This window comes from Lemur catta, chromosome 1 (assembly GCF_020740605.2).
Source record: "Lemur catta isolate mLemCat1 chromosome 1, mLemCat1.pri, whole genome shotgun sequence".
Classification (NCBI taxonomy): Eukaryota; Metazoa; Chordata; class Mammalia; order Primates; family Lemuridae; genus Lemur; species Lemur catta.
Window position 1 is genome coordinate 48,670,384 of NC_059128.1, and position 23,662 is coordinate 48,694,045.

The window sequence follows — 23,662 nt, forward strand, 5'->3', positions numbered from 1 at the left end:
ATACTTTTTGTAAACCCAATGCTAATAATTAAGAAAATTTTTTTTGTAGACATACAAAAGATAAAGTAATCAAAGCGTATCACTATAAAACTTCATTCTATCAATAAAAGGTTAGACTGGATTCAACAAGGAGATGAACTGAATACATCTTGATGGACAGAGATAGAATTTGTAATTCATTGAAAATCTACCAAATTTATGTGGACTTCCTTCTCTTTCATTAGTTTCTCTACTTTTGGTAGCTACCATTATTTCATTATTAATTTTAGAGATATTAATTACTGGAGAGGGAAGGGGAGGGAAGAATTTCTGGGTCTTAACTGGTAGAATACTTTGCATGCAGCAGAATACAGAACATGGAAATCAGAGCATACAGAGTTTTTTAATAGGTATCATTAAAGTGAAAGGATACCCAATCATGGTGGAAAGTTAAAATGGAATGATACTTAACTGTTTGGAAATAGGACTTAAATGCATAAAATATATCCTTTTCTGTTATGGACATAAGGTGTTACATGAATCACAAGAATATATGTCTAACAAATCATTAAGTTTTAAAAAAATAGGCATTTACTATGTGCCAGGCACTGTGTTAATTTAGTGCCATGAATAAATAATTTAACTAAGATTCTATTTTCTCATTCCTTTACTATTCTGAAATACCTTAGATAAGACAGGATTCCTGCGTTTCCTCATCTGTAAAATGGATAAGGAGAACCTTCTACCTAAAAATAGTAAAATTCCTAAACATTTCATAAGGTATATGAAAAAAGGTCAAAACTAAGTATATAAATTGTGATTATCTAGCAAGAAAATTTATTCCTGTTTCCATCTAATAAAATCTTACATATTTCAAAGAATTATTAATACTTAATACTAAAATGAGTTATTTGAGTAATCAAAGATATTTCAAGGACCAGATTTTTCCACCTACCTCTGAAAATGATGACTGTACAGCTGTGTTGGAATACCAAGAATACGATCATATATAGCTGTAACTTCTCTCAGGTTTCCCTGTTCATTTTCCCAGTTTATATACATTTCCCATAATCTGTCAGATCGAAAATCTGTTCCTGCAGCTAGAACAGCATGCTCAAAAGTTCTGAAAAATTAAGTTATCTTTCTAAGATAAAATCACTTTTAATATATTATTTCTAAATTTAAAAGATAATGCTAAATTCAAAAAATTATATTCAACTGCTTCCTATGCAAGTAGGGAATTAAAAGGTAGAAGAAATAATAGAAAGTAGCTGCTTAAAAAAAGAGTGAGAAAATAAAAGGAATACCTAAATGTACTTTTCACATTATTTCACCAAATGTAAAATTACAGTGCAAAATATACACACTATGAACAGGTAAGAGTGACAAAGTAAACATTTAAATATCTGTTAAACTTGAAATGTCTGTTGTATAGATTCATGTAGTACAGAGGAGAAAACTAAAAAAAGTAAGAATTTAGGGAGGCAAATTTTACCTCAAATTAAGGAATATTTTCTAATAAAAATAAGTCTCCATCAAGGAATCCAACTGCCTTGTAAGGTAATGAGAAGAAAAAATATATTTTAAAACCTGCAAAAGCCCCTATCAATTCTAAAAATCTATAATAACAAAAACACTTATTTTAAAATACCTAGCTCATTTCAAGAGATTTCTGAAAGCAATATATATATATATATTTTTTTTTTTTTTGAAACAGAACAGCAGAACAGTCTTGCTCTGTTGCCCGGGCTAGAGTACCATGGCATCAGCCTAGTTCACAGCAATCTCAAACTCTTGGGCTCAAGAAATCCACCTGCCTCAGCCTCCCAAGTAGCTGAGACTACAGGTGTGCGCTCACCATGCCCAGCTAATTTTTTTCTATTTTTTTAGCTGTCTGGCTAATTTTTTTCTATTTTTAGTAGAGATGAGGTCTCACTCTTGTTCAGGCTGGTCTCGAACTCCTGACCTCAAGTGATCCTCCTGTCTCGGCCTCCCAGAGTGCTAGGATTACAGGCATGAGCCACCACGCCTGGCCAGCAATTTTCATTATTGGATTTGATACCCCAATAGGATAAAACTTACACATATACAAATTTTCAAAATAAATATCTTAAAATCAAGAGGTACTTTCAAATAGTATAAAACTATACTCGCTAAACTAACCTATAATTTTATTACAATTCCAAAAAAACTCTAACAACTTTTGGGTGGAATGAGAAAATCAAATTCTAATATTCATCTAGCATACAAAAATATAAAATGTTTTTATAAAAGGACAATACAGCAGGCATTTTCCTGAAAAATATCATAAGAAACTAGGAAGCTATAGTAATTACAAATACAGCACTGGCCTGGTACAGAAAAATGGACCAACAGAACAATGCCCAAGAAAACAAAAAGGAGATCAATGTATATGTGAGTAGTTAAGAATATAACATAGGCGGTATTTTAAGCCAATACAGAAAGGCTAGATTATTCAAAAGGGAAAAAATATGAAAGGTTAAAGTCTATCTCACAACAGATACAAATTAAATGCCAGATAAAATGATCGAAACAACTATTAAAAAATTAGAACAAAATACAGGATTTACATATTCTTTAAACATTCATGTATCTATACAATTGTTGCAGATAGGCACAAAACTCAGAAATAAGTATAAGATTGAAAATTAAACCACATTAAGATAAAAAAAAAAAACCTCCATATGATAAAAGATACCCTAAACAAAATAAAGATATATCAACACTGGAAGAAATATGTTTAATATGTAGAGATAAAAGATTAAAAGTGTGGGAATGGTGTGGTGGTGGCTCACACCTATAATCCCAGCATTTTCAGAGGCCAAGGCATAAGGATCACTTGAGCTCAGAAGTTCAAGACCAGCCTAGGCAACATAGCGAGACCCTATCTTTACAAAAAAAATGTTTAAAAATTAGCCAGGTGTGCTTTCACACACCTGTAGCCCCAACTACTTGAAAGGCTGAGGTGGGAGGATTACTTGAGCCCAGGAGTTTGAAGTTGCAATGAGCTATGATTGCACCACTGTGCTCCAGCCTGGGTGACATGGGCATGTTTAAGTGTAAGGTTTTCAAGAGAATAAAATAGATGTTACTGCCCTGCAGAACTCTCAAATGATTCAGAAAATTAACATACTAGACACTGAGAAAAGTGTGGATAAACAGAGAGAAAGATGATAAACGGGGTAATGAGAGAAAGGCAGAATGGTAGGCCATGCAGGGTGGCTCACACCTGTAATCCTAACACTCTGGGAGGCTGAGGTGGGAGGATTGCTTGAGCTCAGGAGTTTGAGGTTGCTATGAGCCACGGCACTCTAGCCCAGGTAACAGAGCGAGACTCCGTCTCAAAACAAACAAAAAAAAGACAATGTTTAGATGAGGGTCTGCTTAATGAATGGTGAGAGATCTTCACCCTACTGTGAAGCCCTCTAGGACAGCTAACAATGCTCCATACAAAACACAGAGCACTTCTATGTATTAATATCTTGTTAATATCTAATCTTTAACAGGAACAGAAATCCAAAGATCAGATATTTCAGAGATCAAAACAAATAACAAAAAAACTTCAGATCAAACAGATAGTGCTGGGAAAAGAGGAAAACTTCAACTATCCTTAATATCCTCAAAGAAATAATAAAAAGATATGCAGCCATGAAATAAGAATAGGAGGCTATAAGAAAAGGAACATTCAGAGAATGAGAAAGATTCTTGAATATTAATAATCTAATGGCAGATGTTAAAAATCCAATATAAGGGCCAAGAAAATACCTCAAAAAGCTGGACAAAGTCCAAGACATGAAAAATAGGAATGGAGAAGATAAGAAAATTAAACAATTTTTTTTGCCAGAAACAGGGTCTTACTCTGTCACCCAGGCTGGAGTGCAGTGGCATGATCATAGTTCACTGCAGCCTCAAACTCCTAGGCTCAAGCAATCCTCCTGCCTCAGTCTCCCAAGTAGCTAGGACTACAGGTTCACATCACCATACCCAGCTCAAGAAAACTCAATGATTAAAACAAGAAGTTCAATATCCTACTATTAAAAACAACAGACAAAACCAAGGGAAGGAAATTATCAAAATAAGAAAATTCATAACATTTCTAAGAACAAAAGGACATGAGCATCCCAGATTGAAAAGACACATTCAATTAGCACAATGAATTGAGAGAAAGAAAATCCATACTAAAGTGCATTATTATAAAACTGCATTTATATCAAAGATAGAACATCCTAAAAGCTTCCATGAAGGAAAAGAAAGAGAAGTCACAGAAAGAGAATCTAGAAGAATGGTTATCAGACTTCTCAACAGCAACATCAGAAGCTATAAAAGAATAAAGAGTGCCTTCAAAGCCCCAAGGAAAAATTATCTTCAACCCAAAAGTCAGTCTATACCCTATCAAACTTTAAAATTATTTTTTCATTCTAAGCATCCTTTATCAGGAAGTTATAGGATCCATTCCTCTAAAAGATGAACATCAATAAAGAGTAGGATCTAATAAACTCCAATAAACAAGGCATAAAAGCCAGGAATGAGGTAAATACATGTCCTAGAATCACGATAAGGAAATCCTAACACAATTGTTGCACAGCAGAACTAGAAGACAGCAACTAGTCCAGATAACAGTAGAAAGGGTTACAGGAGGGGGACAGCTCAAAGGAGGGGAAAAAATAGGACTTATGAATTAGCTGATGGGTCTGACTACGTAGAAAGCCATCTTTAAAGCTTTTTACAAAGCCACTGGAGTGTGCAAAAAAAGCTTAAATGTTCAAAGAAAATTAGACAAATGGGAAAAAAGGGAGGCAGGGAGATTAGTAATTAACTCCAGGAGAAACAAAAGGTTATAAAATAAAGGGACAATATGATGAAAAATATTTAAAGCTTTAGAATGATTTTAAAAAAAAAAACACTGAAACACACTTATTGAAACCTATCCTGTAGGTATACTGGAAAGATATAAAATGGGATGACAGGGTATAAGTGAGCTAAAATTCTTACCTTATATAACAGACACATAATGTGTACAATAAACAGAGAAAGCAGTATAGAGCTGCTATTATACACACAGTGGAAAATACCAAAAGACACAGCTAAAATATTTGAAGGAAGGTGTAGAGAGTGATTTTTGCTATAAGTAGTTTAACATTAGCTGACTCTTTAAACTAAATGCACATACCTTTTTTTTGAAAAACAAAAAAACACATTAACCAATTCCTATAATCAGTAACAAAAAGACAATCTAAGAGAAAAATGAGCAAGTAATATGAACAGGCAATTAAAAATGGCTTATAAGAAGCATATAAGAAAGTAGCCTGGGTATAGTGGCTCATGCCTGTAATCCTGGCACTCTGGGAGGCTGAGGCAGGAGGACTGCTTGAGCTCAGGAGTCCGAGACCAGCCTGAGCAAGAGTGAAACCCCATCTCTACTAAAAATAGAAAAAATTAGCCAGGCACAGTGGTGTGCACCTGTAGTCCCAGCTACTTGGGAGGCTGAGGCAGGAGGATCACTTGAATTCAGGAGTTTCAGGTTGCTGTGAGGTAGGCTCATGCCATGGCACTGTAGCCTGGGCAATAGAGCAAGACTCTATCTCAAAAAAAAAGAAGAAAGTAAACCAGTATGAGGAATCAAGATACACACAAATTAAAAAAACAAAGAGCTACCATCAGAGGTTAAAAATATACACATATGGAAAAGCTGTCAGAATTTGACTACTTTCATACACTTTGGGAGTTTAAAATAGCTACCATTTTTGAAGGAACACTTGATAAACCTTAGCTGTGTATGCCCTTTAACAGAAGCTCCATTTTTAGCACATTCTACAAAAATATTGACTTGTACAGAGATGTTCACTGTAGCACTTATTATTTCCTATAAATAAAGATTTGGTCAAAAATAAAATATAGTAATTTGACACTATAAAATACTTTTGCAGGTTAAAAAAATATGGTAGAATGAGATTGCAAAAGATTCTGTTAAATAAAAAAAGTCAAAGAACAATGTCAAATACACACAGAAGTATGTATATCTACATGTATCTGAAAAGAACACACATCAAGCCATTAACGATGAGGGGAGTGGAATTGGGGACATAAGGAAAGGGAGTGTGGAATAGAGAAAGGCTTTATTATCTGCATTTTTAAAATAATCAAGCATAATCTTATTACAAGTATCCTTTTTTTAAAATAGTGAAAAAGAAACAAAGGTTAAACTTCCAGCTTAGTAGAGTTCTATTATCAACATAAGAATACTTATTTACATCTCCAAATACATTTGAGTATCAATGTTTCACATACCCTCTTACTGTACTGTTTGTCTCAGGATCACTAGGGTCCAATGTTTCTTTTAAGAAGTTTATGTAATGTATCCAAAGATCAACGCTAAGAGGTATTGCCTGAAGACCCCGCCGATAAACCTAAGAAGAAAACAATGAACTGTACTTCAAATATTTCATTATTTCTTAACAGAGAGGCAACACTGTGTTATCCGGTGAACCTTAGAAATACTAATTACTGGAATTTTGTTTAAATAATCTACCATTACCATTTGGGTGGAGGTTGGATAGAACATGGCAATGTTCTGATCCCCACGTGCAGAGTCTTGATCTTCAAAGCGCAGCAGTCCCTGCATTCTGACCGGGTTGTGTGGGCAGGCTTTGGGTTACAGACCATAGGGCACAGACCCATTAGAGCATCAATGACAGCGTCTGACCAAAAATGCAATAAGACGTAGCAAATGTGACTAGCAAACCAACTATATTGTTTGGAAAATGAGAAATAAATGTAAGTGAGAGAAAAGCCCTGCCCTACTTGTTAAGCTGCAGTGTAATACAGAGGCTTGCACTGCAAAGCTTGACAAACTGTAGAGGTTTAACGCACCTGCCAACAAAGAGAGAAAATATTAGCTACAAATGCCACAAGAGTGACAAATGCAAATAAAATACCCTATAAAAATTGTTTGACCATAAATGGTAGGTACTGCCAGCCAAAAAAGAAAAGTCTTTGTTTTGTTATTAATTGGCTTACAGTACCTAATGGAGATAACTTTATTCAGTGATGTACGCACCTCATCTGATTGTTTAATGTTGTCATGCCGCTTTTCAAGATCTGCATACTTTTTCCAATAACCATAGCAATATGGATAGTGTATGAAAAATTTGTCAAAAGCCTTCCTGGCAGCCATCAAGTGATTCTGATGAAAATAAAACAAGGTATTTAAACATCTTGGAAGATTTTGTCAAAAACATTTATTATCCTTTCAAATCTCATCTCAAAAATAAACTACAGGCTTAAAAATCACACACACAGCAGCCCATTTTCCTATAAATGCAATTAAAACAGAAGAAACTAATTTTGTAAACCTTATTTCAGCAATTTTACACGCACACACCCCAATTATTATAAAATACTAGGCTTTGACTCTACTTACACTGACTCTCCACAATATACAAAAGCTATGTTATTTTCAAAGCTAAAAATGTATCTAATGTCATTCAACTTACTCTGAAAATTTTAAGAGCCCATTTTAATTACAAAACAATGAGGCCTATTGTTTTGTTATAAACTGCTATTACTTATTTGATTAATCTGTCCCTTCTAATACCATTTAAATAGTTACTAACCTCCTGTTCTACATACTGAAGTAAATATACCCAGCCTGTAAAATCCTGAGGATTATTTTCTACAGTTTTCCAAAATTTTTCATATTCTGGAGGGAAATTTGCTTCTGTTTCTGTCAGTGTCACTGGAAGGTCCACAGCATTTGCCATTTCACTTTCTTCTGTAGATGTATTGATATTGGGAGAGTCATCAGGTGACTGTTCCATTTCTGTAACATTCATAATCTCAGTACTGAAATCAGCAGGATGTTCTACCACTACCTCTGAATTGCTGCCTGTGCTGCCATTGCTAGAATTTCTGTACTCATCCATGTGAGAATTCTGCATAGCTATTTATTCTGTCTTCAGTTAATGATCTGTGGAAACACACACAAAAAAGAGAAACATCTTCCAAATGTTAATAAAATAACCATGGCTTTAGTTTCTTCATTCATAAAACAAATATCACACCTGCTCCCTAATGAAGCAACCATATTTAAAATTCACAGCTAGCTAAAAATCTAAAATTAAATGCCTGAATGCTATCTTGCTATCAATCACTGGAAAACAGCAATATCTTTTATATCTGTCCTGAAGCCTAAGTGTAAAACTGACAAGACAAATTCTGGTCATGGATATAAGCATTTCAGAGGATATAAGCATTTCAGAAGGAAGTTAGTACATCACTTAGCTCAGGAGAAAGTTTTAGAAAACAAAGTTATTTCCAAAATATATCTATATATTTACAATAAATTTTAAATCCTGGCAACTAGCTTTCAATGTTATCATAGACGATATAAATTATGGTCTTAAAAAAATAAAGAGTGATTTTTAAAGTGAATAAATGTTATTAAAAACATTTAAGGCCGGGCACACAGCTATAATCCTAGCACTTTGGAAGACAAGGTTGGGAGGAAGGATCACTTGAGGCCAGGAGTTCAAGAACAGCTTGGGCAATATAGTAAGACTATTTCTCTACAAAAAAAAAAAAAGAAAATTTAGGCTGAGTGCAGTGGCTCACGCCTGTAATTCTAGCACTCTGGGGCGGAGGCAGGAAGATTGCTTGCTCAAGCTCAGGAGTTCGAGGACAGCCTGAGCTAGAGTGAGAGTCCACCTCTACTAAAAATAGAAACAATTAACCGGGCTTAGTGGCCCCGCGCCTGTAATCCCAGTTACACAGGAGACTGAGGCAGAAGAATTACTTGAGTCCAGGAGTTTGAGGTTGCAGTGAGCTATGATGACACCACTACTCTCTAGCTGGGGCAACCAGAGGGAGACTCTGTCTCAAAAAAAAAATTAAATTAGCTGCGCATGGTGCCTGCCTGTAGTCCCAGCTACTCAGGAGGCTGAGGTAGAAGGATTGCTTGAGTTCAGGAATTCAAGGTTACAGAGAGTTATGATCAGGCCACTGCACTCTAGCCTGGGCAACAAAGCAAGGCTCTGCTTTAAAAAACAAAAACAATTAAGAATTTACTATCTGAATAGTTAGTGTATGGACTAACTGCCCAACATATATAAAATTACGTCATCTAATTTTTAAGGCCATAACATAAGGAATTATCTTTTTAAGGCAGTACCAGAATATATTTGTACAATTGCCTTCATCTCTTCTACTAACAGTTTAAATGGAAACCAAATCATTAAATTATAGGGCATTATCTCATTTTTTTTCAAGTGAGGGATTATTTTCAAAACAAAATAAACCATAAAACTGATTTACTATTAAAATACACTCACAATACACTACTACTTAATATTGTACTGGGTAATTTAAAAGATGATTAAGACTTTCAAGGCAATAATACAAAGGAAAAAATGCAAATGACCAATACATGTATGAAAAGATCATATATTTTCTAATAAAGATATAAATTAAAATGAGATTATCGAATTGGTAACAATTAAAAAGATATATTTCTGGAGGACAGTCAAGTAAAATGTACCAAATAGCAACTGTGCATATTTTATGCTATGGAAATAATCAGGAAAAAAATTGTTTAAGAGCATTCAGTATCAAAATTGTCTTACAGCAAAAGGGGAAGGTGTATTAAGAAAAAGACTGAAAAAAAAAAAAAGAAAAAGAAAAAGACTGCTTTAACAAATGGTATATTCATACAATGGGATAATAAACAATAATTTAAAAGGAAATAGGTATGTCTGTGTTGATAAAGTACTCTCTCTATATATACACACACACACACGCACACATACACATATATACACACACAAAATACACACGCACACAGAGATCTGTAAAGATTTACACCAAATAAAATACAGTAAGATAGTCAGTTGGTGTTAATAGTTGTTCTCCATACAAAAGTGGGATGAGTGCTATATTCTTTTGGCTTTATCTGCAATTACTTAACCAAACTGGGGGCGGAGTGAGTGTTCTTTTGTTATTTTAAAGAAAAGCCAGGGGCCGGCCTGGTGGCTCACACCTGTAATCCTAGCACTCTGGGAGGCTGAGGCAGGTGGATCCCTTGAGGTCAGGAGTTCAAGACCAGCCTGAGCAAGAGGGAGACCTTGTCTCTACTAAAAATAGAAAGAAATTATCTGGCCAACTAAAAATATGTATAGAAAAAATTAGCCAGGCATGGTGGCACATGCCTGTATTCCTAGCTACTCAGGAGGCTGAGGCAGTAGGATCGCTTAAGCCCAGGAGTTTGAGGTTGTTGTGAGCTAGGCTGACGCCACGGCACTCACTCTAGCCCAGGCAACAAATCGAGACTGTGTCTCACAAAAAAAAAAAAAGGAAAAGCCAGCTATCGGTTAGCTGGCTAAAAGGTTTTTTTGCAATTTTATGACTACTGTACTTTAAAAATCTGGATTTCACTATAGTTCATACAGAAACTCTCAAATCTAGCTCCAAACAAAGGTCAACTAGGGTAAAGTATTTAAATTAAAACAAATATAGATTCTTCGGTCCCAACTCCAATGATTCTAAAATCTAGGCTAGGGCGCAGAAAGTTGTACTTCTACGAAGTTCCCTAATTCAGGGACACAGAAATTTATTCATGGGTAAACTCTGATCAATGGAACTTTTGGATCAAAGTGTATATTACATTTGGGAAGATGCTGACAATTTATGTCTAGAAAAGTTGCACTAGTCATCTAACAGACACTTTTAGTTGCCTATCCTATACCCCTTTCTCATTAATAAATTAGTAATTTCCTTACTAATAAAATACTGATTTTGTTCAGAGCAACAATATACCTAATCTCATGTAAGGGACCACGAGACTGAAAAGGACATCTGCGGTAGAGCTCTGGGCATGCCTTTTGCTTTCTTGATAAAAACGAACAATCTCAACCAGCGAGGCTTTTCCTTCTCCCAATTTGTTCTTACCTTGAATTTGAACATATCTGAAACAATTCATGTCATGAAGCAGTTAATAAGGGATTGGCCAAGAAAATTAAGAAATGCCACCACAGACATCATCGATTTGCTAACAAAATGCCAGTTTCCTATTGTGTGAGAAAATAAATTCCTATGTGTTTAAACTACTATTAATAGACAGGTTTTTTACTACTTCTAGACAAAATACATTCCTAACTGATTAACACACTAACAGTGCATGAGACAGTAGCCCGTTACTCCATCTCCCCTTGTCAGCACTAACTATGGTGAAACTTAACATTTACTCACCCAATTAACAAAAAAAGTAGTAGCTCATTTTGATTTTAATTTATCTGAGAGAGGTAAAGTTTGTATTTCTTTTTTTCATAAATACCTTTTCATATCTTTTGCCCATATTTTCTACTGCATTACTAATTTTTTCCCTTATTAGTTTGTAAAAGCTCTTTGTAAACTAAGAAAATCAGATCTTTGCAAAATATTTTTTGAGTTTGTCTTACTAGTTTTACATTTTCGGTATGTATGTGTTTCTGTGTCAGGGGACATCTTTTAAATTGTCATGTAAATACAAAATACAGATTTTAAAATAATTTCATTATTTCAAAATGCAGTATGAACCTAATTTTTTCCTAACAAAGGATAAATCTGAAATGTTAAATCAAGAGGCCTTCTGAACTAGCCTGAGCAAGAACGAGACCCCATCTCTACTAAAAAATAGAAAGAAATTATCTGGACAACTAAAAATATATAGAAAAAATTAGCTGGGCATGGTGGCGCATGCCTGTAGTCCCAGCGACTTGGGAGGCTGAGGCAGAAGGATTGCTTAAGCCCAGGAGTTTGAGGTTGCTGTGAGCTAGGCTGACGCCATGGCACTCTAGCCAGGGCAAAAGAGCGAGATTCTGTCTCTAAACAACAACAACAACAACAAAAAAAAGGCCTTCTGAGTCTGAATGCCATTGGAAGAATCAGTTATAACCAGGAAAATCACATAAAATATGAAGGAAAAAAAGGAACATGGCGGGGAGATTTGATGGGGACAAAAATTTTCAATGCTTGATGTATGTCCAGTATTATATTACATTCCTTGTAGAGATATATGGTAAGTGTAAGGTAAGATCCTCGCTCTGCAAGGTTTATTAACTAGGTAGAGAAAGATCAAAAAATGAAACAGGCTGGGGACGGTGGCTCCTGCCTATAATCATAGCATTTTGGGAGGCTGCGGCAGGAGGACCACTTGAGGCCACGAGTTCAAGACCAGCCTGAGCAACATAAAGAGATGCTGTCTTTACAAAAATTTTTTTGAAAATTAGCTGGTTGTGGTGATACAAACTTGTAGTCCTAGCTACTCAGGAGGCTGAGGCAGTAAGATCACTTGAGCCCAGGAGTTTGAGGCTGCAGTGAGCTATGATTGTGTCATTGTACTCCAGCCTAAGTAACAGAGTGAGATCTGCCTCAAAAAAAGTGCAAAACTATATCTATCTATCTAGAAAAAGAAAGAGAGAAATTAAAATATTCAAAGAAGCAAAGTCAAATGTTAGAGAAATCAGTTGAAAATGATAGCAATCTAGAAAGCTTTGTGATATACAGAACTTGGTGGTAACTTTGAAAAATCACAGGTTTTGGAATAATTTAAAAAGAATGCTCTAGCCCGGGCAACAGAGCGAGACTCTGTCTCAAAAAAAAAAAAAAAAAAAAAAAAAAAAAGAATGATAAATTATTCCAGAATGCAAAACAACCTATTTGACAATACTTTTTGACGGCAGACAAGAAGGTGGAAATGATGATTGGCAAACCAAGGTAGAGACAGAATGCCTAGAATGATGAGGGTTTGTATTGGGGAAGTGAAAGGGTAAGAAGTAGAATAAGCAGGGTGCAGCCAGATTATGGACACAAGGATTTGATAAGAAATAATAGAAAAAGCAAATCTAGCCAGATGCAATGGTTCACGCCTGTTATTCCAGCACTCTGGAGGCTGAGGTGGTAGGATCACCTGAGACCAGAAGTTCAAGACCAGCCTTGGCAACATAGTAAGACCCATATCTCTACAAAAATTAGAAAAGTTAGCCAGGCATGGTGGTGTGCACCTGTGGTCCCAGCTACTCAAGGAGCCTGAGGCAGGAGGATCACCGGAGCCCAAGACCCAGGAGTTTGAGGTTGCAGTGACCTATGACCATGCCACTGCACTCTAGCCCAGGCAACAGTGAGCAAGACCCCGTCTAAAAACAAACAAAAACACAGCAAATAAGAAATATTGGCAAGGATATGGAGAAACTAGAACTTTTGTACAGTCTTAGTGAGAATGTAAAATGGTACAACCACTGTGGAAAACACTATGGCAGTTCTTCAAAAAATTAAAAATAAAACTATCATATGATTCAGCAATCCTACTTCTGGGTATATATCCAAAAGAAGCAAAAGCAGGGACATGAACAGATATCTGTACACCCATGTTCACAGCAGCACTATTTACAATAGCCTGGTGCAAGCAACCCTAGTGACAGATAAATGGATTAAAAAAAAGTAATGTACACATACATACACACACACACACACCAGAATATTATTCAGCATTAAAAAGGAAATCTTGTCACATGCTACAACCTGCATGAATCTTGTGGACATTACATAAGTAAAATCAGCCAAAAGACAAATACCATATGATTTTACTCAGATGAGACATCTAAAGTAGTCAAATTTATTGAAGCAGAAAAGAGAACGGAGGTTTACTAGGGGCTGGGAGAAAAAGAGAGTTGTTTACTGGGTACAGTGTTTCAGCTTTACAAGATAAAAAAGTTCTGTTCTGCAACCATATTAGCACTTAAAAATGATTAAGATGGTAAATTTTATGTGTTTCTTACCACAATGTTTAAAAAGACATGTAAATTACAACAAAATTAGGAAATATAAAGTACAAAAGGCTAGGAATTAGAAACTACAGGTCTTTCTCTCACCTGCTAATTATTTACAGAAACAGGAGGTCACTGGCTGAGTACTGAGTTCCTATGTTAAAAAAAAAAACAACAAAAAAAACACCTGCAACCTAACTTAGTACTTAAGGGAATCAAAATCTAACTTAGGAGTTCAATTTCTGTAGCAAATAGCTGGGTCTCAATCAAGGCAGTTAACTGATCAGACCATATCCAAATAAGGCAAATCCTTGCTGTAACCTATCAAGCTATTTTTGTACTTTTACTCTCATGTCCTGTCTGTAAATACTGACTGCCCATACACTGCAGACCAGAACTCTCTGAACCTCCTCTGCTTCTGAGTGTTGCCCAATTCATGAATTGTTCTTGATCAAATGAACAGTTAAATTTAATTTGTTGAAAGTTTTTCTTTTAACACATCATAAGAAGATAAAGTATAGAATGGCAAATATTAAAAAGAACAAGGGGAATGGAAATGAGTCCTACTTTTATCTCTTAATAGCTGTGTGATTCTAGGTCAGTCTTAATTTTTCTCACTTTTAAATGTGACTAATAACACTTACATCACCTGATTCATAGGGTTGGTAAGAACCCTACGAATGAGATAAAAACATGTAAAAGTTTTTTTTGGAGACAGAGTCTTGCTCTGTCGCCCAGGCTAGAGTGCAATGGCGTCATCATAGCTCACTGCAAAATCCTGGGCTCAAGCCATCCTCCTGCCTCAGCCTCCAGAGTAGCTGGAACTACAAGCACATGCCACTGCACCTGGCTAATTTTTCTATTTTCAGTAGTGACAGGGTCTTGCTCTTGCTCTTGCTCAGGTGGGAAGGGAAGGGGAAGGGGAAGGGGAAGGGGAAGGGAAGGAAGGAAGGGAAGGAAAAGAAAAAAAGGGAAGGAGGAGGAAGAGCAGAGAGGAGGAGGGAGGAGGAGGAAGGAAGGAGGGAAGAGGGAGGGGGAGTAGGGGGAGAAGGGGGAGGAGAAGGAGGAAATGGGGGAAGGAAGGGGAAAGAGGGGAAGGAGGGGAAGACGGGAGAAGGGAGAAGAAGAAAGAGAAAATAAATACAGTATTGGAGCAATGTAAAACCCAAGGATATGGAGGCCAACTTCATATCCGCAGGACCATTGGGGGACTTGAACATCCACAGAGTTTGGTATCCACAGAGGGTTCTGGAACCATTCCCTTGAGATTACCAAGCGATGACTATACTTTCTTCATTTGGCTTCCAGGTCACACCAATTCATGGTATTACTCCTATCTCACTGTCACTCCTTCTGAGTGACACACTCCTGAGACAGACTGGGTGCTGCTCTGCTCTCTGATCTTTCAATGTTAGAAGGCCCCAGGACTCAGTCCTTGGTCATCTTCCCTCTCTATCTCCATTAACCCCTAATCACACATGGTTTTAAATACTAATTATATGCTGACTCCACAATTTCTATCTCCAACCCAGCCCTGTTTTCCAAACTCCACAGTCATACATCCAACTGCCTACTTGACATTATTTGCATACATGTGGTCATTTCAAACATTAAAACGTCCCTGAGTTAATTCCTCATTTCTCCCCCAAAGCCTGCTTTACCCATAGCCTTCCTATCTCCACTGACACAAATTCCCTCCTTCCAGGTGCTGAGGCCAAAAATCTTGGTGTCATCCTTGACTCCTTTCTTTCTCTCATCTGTTAGGACATCTTTCAAATATATTTATAAACTCATTTCTTACAATCCTCATTCAAACCACTCATGACAACTAGAAAACTACTATTGTCTTTTATAAATAACCTCCTCTATGTCCCCTGCTACTTCCTTGCTCCACCCCACCCCCACCTCCCTGTCCCCAATTTTCGACACAGCAGCTAGTTATGGGGGGGGGGGTGTTTGTTTGGTTTCAGGGTTTTTTTTTTTTTTTTTTTTGAGACACGGTCTCACTCTGTTGCCCAGGTGAGAGTACAGTAGCGTTATGATAGCTCATCTGCCTACAGCAGTCTCAAACTTCTGGGTTCAAGGGATCCTCCTGCCTCAGCATCCCAAGTAGCTGGTACTACAGGAACATGCCACCATGCCTGGCTAATTTTTTCTATTTTTTGTAGAAAGGGTCTCGCTATGGTGCTCAGGCTAATCTCAAACTCCTGAGCTCAAGTGATCCTCTCGCCTAGGCTTCCCGAAGTACTAGGATTATAGGTTTGAACCACCGTGCCCAGCCTATTATCTTTTAAAAACATAAATCCACTGCTCCATCTCAGATTAAAAGTCAATGTCCTTCCTATCCAGGCACCACATAGTACATGCCTGTAATCCCAGGTACCTGGGAGGCTGAGGCAGGAGGACCAGTTAAGCCCAGGAGTTTAAGGCTGCAGTGAGCTACGACAGTGCGCCACCATACTCCAGCCTGAGAGACAGAGCAAGACTCTGTCTCTAAAAATAAATTTAAAAAGTGCAAAAAAAAAAAGTCAATGTCCTTCCAATGGCCCACTGCCTCCTCTCCAATCATTTACCTTTGCACTACTGCACTACTGTTCATCTGCCTAGAGCAATCTCCCAGATACCTACATTGCTACCTTTCTCACGTCCATTAAACCTTTTCTGAAATGCCGTCTTCTCAATAAGACCTACCTGGGCTACCCTATTTAAAATTGTAACTCGCTCCCATCACCAGCATACCTGATCCCCTTTACCTTGTTCTACTTTTTTTTCTTTTATCCACAGAATGAATTATAATAGTGAACAATTTAATTATTTAGTATACCCTGCTGTAAGAGTTAACCAGCCCTTTTTATTTACACTCGCATGCTACTGTTTTAAGTAATCATTATCTCCCCACTATATCAGTAATTTTCAAACTGCAGATTGCTTCTTTTCCTTTTTTCAAATGGAAAATAGAATAGAAAAAAAAATTTGATCACAGTGCTTTGTCCAGTAAAAGTATATCATTTCATAACATTTTAATGTAATTATACACCCACATGTGCAATTCACCTATTGTATACTGAGTTGCCTGGCCCATAGAATATACTCATTATTTTTGAAAGAATGAATGAAGTCATGCCATCTGCATTGCTATGACTGCAATTACTAGCTATTACTGATAACGAGAGATGTTATTTATTAAACAAATATTTTGTTAAATGCCATTTTTTTCTCTTAAGGATAGTGAAACCAAAATTTATTAAGGTCAAATAACTTGTCCAAATGTATACAAGTAGTAAGAAACAGAGCCAGGATTCAACCCCATCCTAACACCAAAATTCTTAACTCTTCCCTACTTTTACAGCCAATACATTCCATTTGTTTTTTGTCTTTGTTTTTCTTTTCCCCATCCCATTCTTTTCACCTAAGGAACCTTAGCATATGTCATTTCCTCTACTTGGAATGCTCTCCCATCCCTCTACCCTACCCCTACACTCCCACTCAATACCTTCAAACTAACTAAAGCCAAATCTTTCTTCTGGGCCAAGTTTAAACATCACTTCCTGAAAGTATTCTCACTTCCTCCAAATAAGTTAGATTTCCCCCAATGATGCTCCCAGAGCATTCTGTCTTCTTCTCCAGGACACACATCACAATTGTGATACTTGTTCAATGTCTATCTTCCCTACTAGATTATAAATTTCTTGAGGGCAAGGACCAGATCTACCCATATGTAGAGATATAGTATACCTGGAGGCCTAGTACACACTCAATTCCTTGAATAATAAACAAATAACATCAGAGTCCTTAGTAACCCATACTAAAACCTGGTATATTGCTTTCATCACCAAATAGGAATCGTTAAGGGTTTGGGCTTTCTAGGTCAACAGAACTGAATTAAAGATCTAGCCTGGCTACTCACTAGGGAACTCTGAGCAAGTTACTTAGCCTCTCTAAGCAAGTTACTTAGCCTCTCTAAGCCCATTCACAAAATAATCACACATACCTTGCTATAAAAATTAACTATCCCCTACCCCATAAATGTATATAATTATGATTTATCAATCAAAAATAACAATGAACTTTAAAAAGTTAACTATCCCCTGTGCTCACTTTGGCAGCACATACACTAAAATTGGAACAATAAAGAAAAGATCAGCATGGCCCCTACACAAGAATGACACAAAAATTCATGAAGCGTTCCATATTATTTTTTAAAAAAAATTAACTATCCCCTTCTTTACATTCACTCTAATATAATTTAAGTAATTATTATCTTCCCAAAAGATCAATGTTTTTCAAACTATAGACTGCTTCAAATCAGCTTCTCATTTTTTTAAATGGATAAATAAAAAATAGAAAAAAACATATATGAGTGCATATACACATTAAGGCGTATTGTTGAAACATACAAACAATGCAACTGTTTATTGGGTTGTGATGTCACATGTACATCCTATTGTGGGTTGCAGTCAAAAAATTTTAAAAACATTACTGCACTACTGCTCCAGATAAACTAAATTAATATCACTAGAATATCAAATTCAGTAAGAAAGAGGCCTTGTTAGTTTTGTTCACTGCTATGTCCCTAAAACTTAAAATAATGCCTGGTATATAACACCACAATAAATATCTCTGAACAAGTGAGTGATATATCTGGTCCCAACTTAACTTTCCAAAAGTATTTATCCTACAATACTCCTCCTCATTGCCATTTCCAGAGCCTATTAGATTCTTTGTGTCTGAGCCCTAATACAGGCTTTTCCCTCAGACTAACAAAAGTACTCCTTTTCTCGACTCACCAAACCATTGATGCCTTTTTATTCCATTACACTTCCTTATAAAGTCATATGACAGGCATAAAGTACACAAGTATAAAAGGAAACACAATAAATTATAAAGTGAATATGCAATATACTAAAAAATAATACATTTAACTTTCAGTATAGTTATGAAATACATTAAACATGTAACAATTCACGTCATTTTAAAATTTAAAAGGTCTTTTGGAGGATGACTTAAATGACCAACAATTTAAAATGGGACATCTGATCTAATACATTCTTTTTACTCTCTATATGCCTCTTATGCCTGTAGAGGTACTGAAAAATTGTGCAATTGGTTATTCTTTTTCATAAACAGAGCAAGATATAAAAATCTTAAGTCATCACTAAAGATTTAAAGTCAGGAATTAGGGTACAGCAAATCAACTAGCTTTGCAATCCACAAATCACTCTGTTCCTCATCTACAGATAAACCAATTTAGAGATTTGAGATGTTAGAAGAAAAGAGCCTATCACAACCACTGGTTTTGACAACTGGTTTTGGAGGCTAACTAAGCAGATTGTTCACAGACTGACCTTTTTAAAGTTTCTACATATTAAACATTTATTATGTTCCAGAAACTAGACTTTGTATATGTATTTACATAAAGTTTTGCATCATCTCCAGATCTTTGAAAACATTACCATTTGTCTGGAACTACTACTTTCTTCTTCCTTTGGCTATTTTTAATTTTTAAAACGTCCTGTATTTTATGAAGAATTATTTGTGTTAACACACCTCAGAAAACACACAATTTTTATCACTGACTTTGAAAATCCTTTTTCTTATTCAACTATAAGGTAAGCAAGTAAAAATATTCTGAGACAAAAAATATTCTGCTTTTCTATTCTCACTTGAAATATAGTATCTCCTACCACTTACTAAGTAGCCACATTTGGTCAACCCCTAATTATTTCAGAGTTCACAATCTAAGAAATAGTCTCAGTGGAACTCCTTTCCATCACCTTTATCCTCACCAGGGAATGAACACTGGAAAGTTACAACTTTTGCAACTCTAGAATGAGGTTATAAATCTGTGGGGAGGAGGGAAACCTGACAGTAGCTGCTTTTTTTGTGTTTTCCACTCCACCTCGCTCTCATAGAGCACAAAACACTTCAGTGCCAGCATGAGCTTCATACTTCCCTGCATAAAACTTTGTCTTAAACTTCACCTTTTCCAGCTGTAGGAAAGTTTAAAGTATTTCTGAACAAATTAGATCAGTGGCCAAATAACCTGAAGTCCTCAAACAGAAGACAACAGGAACATCAAAGTAAAATAACATTTGAATCAGCACAAAATTATATGGTACCATAGCATCATCAATAATACATTAAACGATATTATTTATTAACTGCAAGTAGTATTTATTAACTTATGTGATTTTGGAGCGAAAAAAACACCAGTGGCGGTCTCTGATTACAAAAGGTGACCATTCTTAAATAGATTCCTTTAAAAGATACCATTAGGATCTCTGATGTTCGATTTTTCTGTTTTTATCCTATTCTGCCAAAAGCTTTGGCTGATCTTCGGGGTGCTGTGCCTTAGGGCCCCGAAAGTGTTGCTTATGTAGTTAAAAGCCAGAGAACTCGCCCTATAAGGCGCGCAAATACTTTATTAATAGAATTTATATTACATCCTCCCAATATGGGCCCCTTCCACTCGCAGTCGTCCTAGTAACGCTGGTTTCCAGCTCTGAGGTAAGTGAGAGCTTCAGCCTTACCCCCAAATCTCGTCCTAAATCCAGGTGAATGAGGCCCACACTTACCCGCCCGACCTAACGAACCGCCAAGGGAAACGTCTGGTGTAAGGAAACCTCGCACGGCTCCACCCAACAGGTGGGAAGGAGACGGGAAGGGACAGCGGGCGCCGGACCCAGCCAGGCCGCAAACAGGGCGGGAGAGGGAGGCCGCGGTCCCAGCGCGGCCTGAAACGCCGCAGGCCCCTTCCTGCCCTAAGTATCACCTCCTCCAGCTGATTTCAAGGCACCCACCCCAGCTGACCTTACGATGGATGCCGCTTGATGCCATGAGCCAAAGCCTGGGCCAACCTAGCCGAAGACGGCACTTCCACAGCCTGGGTCCCCACAGCCACCGCAGCTGCCGCCACCAGCGACACGCCAGCCTAGTCGAAAGCGCAGTGCGCATGCGTCGGTGTCCCGGGAGGCGAAGGAGTCACGTGGGTCCGCGGCGCGCAGGCCTCGCCCTCCCGGGGCCAAAGACTGTCTGGGCGGCTCCAGCCCCGCCCCCGCCGCCGGCTCAGACCCCGCTTTCTACCTGTGGGAAATTCCCAGCCCAAAAAAACGGTGTTTAGGGCCTCAGGGCCTTTCAGACCCCTCATCTTAAACACAGACAACGCCCCACCCCCGAAAAAGTGAATATCGTTACTCTTTTGGGGCAAGGTTTCCCAACAATTGCCCAGGCTTTACCCCTAAAAATTTACCTGAAAATGAAAATGGGCAGAAATTCAGCCTTAAACCCTCAAACTTCAAGATGGTATGGATTCTGGACACACTCAGGTTTCATGAAGATGAAACAGTTGTGGATTTCAGGGTTTGCAGAAAAGACTGTCATTACAGAAAAAACTATCCAGTGACACTTGTCAAGGCACGGTAAGGAAGATTAATTCAGGACCATGGGAATAGGTATAGGCATGACTGCGAAGCAACCTTGCAATGGGGAAAGAGATGTTGGGCCCGACTACCGATACAGCATGGGCAAGTGGGAATGCATAGCCAAGGAGCAGAGCTAAGCGGGTGGAAAATTACTAAGAGGAAATATCAGGAGTAAGGGCCATTCTGGCTAAAAACAGGCCAGGATAATCAGATGTCACCTGGGGAGTGGTAGAGATGAGGAACCTGATGAGGTATTGGGAACAGATACCCAGGATGGGGGGTTCTTGCTAAACTGACTTTAGCAAGGTTCTTTGCTACAACTAGATTTTACAAGGGCATGCACAGATGATGGGCCTAGCAGAAGATTCAGAAACCAGACTAAAGTTGGCCAAGCAAAGAATCTTTGTCACTACTAAACGGATATGTAGGAAACACACCTTCATTTTATAGCCCAGGCGACGTCTCCTCAGGGAAAAAATTAAAATTAAATCATAAAAAAATTTTTTTTAAGGTATGTAAAATTATCTTCTGGACAAATGGAGAGAGCTTTGTACTGACAATTTTAGTGGTTTTCTTCAGTTGTACCCCCACATCCCCACCTTAATTTTTTTTTTCTTCTTTCAAATCTGGTCCCTCTCCCTTTAAGATTCTGTTACAATTGCACTCCTGCATTCATCCATCACTTACCATGTAATCTCTTACTCAAGGGTTAGTAGTATCACAACTGGACTCTAACTCCCCCTCTGTAATCTCTTTGCTTCCAGAAATGTTTCTCTGCAAGATAGTGTTTCCTGTCCACAACTCTGTTAATAATAAATTCCCTCAACAGCATCTTTGCTTCCAAATATCAAATTCAATCTTCTTTTCTACCTTTCACTTCCATTAAACTGCACCTAGTTGCAGCTTTCCCCTTCCATTTGCTTCCTCTGCTCTTCAAGGTAACTTTTTTGGATTCTCTGACAGTGTGGCCATGCTTCTTACAGGTTTAATCATTGTTGTTTGCTATGGGAAGGAGCTGTTATGGGAGTGATTTATTGGGAAGAAAGGCAGGAGTTTATTTCCAGCACTGTTAGTGACTTTGACTAGCACAACCTTCACTCCCTTTCTGGTTCTTTCTGTCTTTCCTATTGTGGCCTCAAATTCTTCATGAGTAAATAAGATTATCTCTGAGATCACATCCCCTTGAATAGCCATTTTGTAAAATTCCACCTGCTTCTTCAACTTTATTCACTGTAGATTCATTATTTCCCTTTATCTAGGTTTCTACATTTTACCTTTTTTGCTCTCCCTCTTTTGCTTAAAAACCTGTGCTGGTTTCCCCCACTGTTTGTAAGAAAAACCTAAACTCTTTCACACTAAAAATACCATCTTTAATAATCACACCAGCCTTCTCAGTGTTACTAACCCCACAGAACCCACTGTTCCCAGACCCTTTTATGAGTCCTTTCAATGTGCTTTTCCCTCTACCTAGAATGTGCTCCCCACTAATAAAAATATAAATTATTTGAAATATTGATTTAGCCTTAGATGACTTTAAAAAATTGTGTATCCAAATCATAAGCTTTGGGAAGAAAAAAGATATTATACCAAATAATGTGGTTAGGAGGTAGTGGGCTCTAAAATACTGTATTTATAGTCAGATGATCTCAGAAACAGAGAGAACAAAGAAATGTGACAGATGGGAAAAGGTGTTGTTTATTCATGTAATGTATTTCTTCCATTTGCCACTCCAGATCAACTCTCTGCCCTGTTGTTCTCTGGAGAGATTGACCCTTTGTAGGAGAACAGCTTGTTACATAGCAAGAGTAATGCCATCTTAAAGTAAAACTGCCATAATGAAGGATGGGATGTTTGACTTCTACATGCCAAGGCATTCCCACAACAAGGTCAAAAAACAATGCCTGTAACGTAGATAACCCCTCATAAAGAGACGTATCTAACTTCCCCAGTGGTCACAAGTTTTGCAAGAGGGTCTGAGACATGACCAGCTACACCTGTTTTACCAAACGAGCTTGCTGTATAAAGGATAGTTTCTGGAGGGCCAGGTGCAGGGATGCTTGCTGTATAAAGGATAGTTTCTGAGGCTGCCTGATACATGGCTTCTGTTCCTAAATCCCTATTAGGAGTTTCTTTCTGAGAAACTAGATTTGTTGGTCTCTTTCTTTGGCCTCTCAGCTCCTCTGGCCTTTGAAGATGGGTTTACATAATGAAGAGCAGAAATAATTTGCAGCCCCTACAAGTGTGTTGTGCTATTTCAAGTGTGTTATGCTATTTCATTGAACTAAGTGTGTTGAAAAGTAAAATAATTTGCTTATAGCTAACGGCCAAATTCCGCTTCTGTGAACGGTGCTTGCTTACTCAAATGCTTGGTAAACAAGGCCCAGGCCCTGGGGGGGTGACTGCAAATAACTTACTGATAAAGGGGCCAAGGCATGATCAGCACGTAAA

The 23,662-nt window shown here is 37.5% G+C and overlaps 1 protein-coding gene and 1 non-coding gene across 6 annotated transcripts in view; one reads left to right on the forward strand and one right to left on the reverse strand.

The window, feature by feature from the left end:
* The window catches only part of PRPF39 (pre-mRNA processing factor 39), a 33,154-nt gene extending 12,399 nt beyond the window's left edge, over positions 1 to 20,755 (reverse strand). Inside the window, exons 1-5 of one of the 5 annotated variants that reach the window (XM_045567910.1) lie at positions 20,604 to 20,755; positions 7,614 to 7,966; positions 7,058 to 7,183; positions 6,289 to 6,407; positions 935 to 1,102 (exon numbers count right to left, since the gene is read on the reverse strand). In XM_045567910.1, coding sequence (XP_045423866.1) covers positions 935 to 1,102; positions 6,289 to 6,407; positions 7,058 to 7,183; positions 7,614 to 7,937 — 737 coding nt within the window. In that variant the 5' untranslated portion in view covers positions 7,938 to 7,966; positions 20,604 to 20,755. Of the gene's footprint in view, positions 1 to 934; positions 1,103 to 6,288; positions 6,408 to 6,535; positions 7,184 to 7,613; positions 7,967 to 20,603 lie in introns of those variants that run through there. The other 4 variants (XM_045567915.1, XM_045567933.1, XM_045567926.1 and 1 more) reach the window with 4 other exon arrangements.
* On the forward strand, positions 17,884 to 17,990 carry LOC123631128. The gene has a single exon (XR_006733001.1). It is a non-coding gene; the product is annotated as a U6 spliceosomal RNA (small nuclear RNA).
* Positions 20,756 to 23,662: the final 2,907 nt, after the last annotated feature.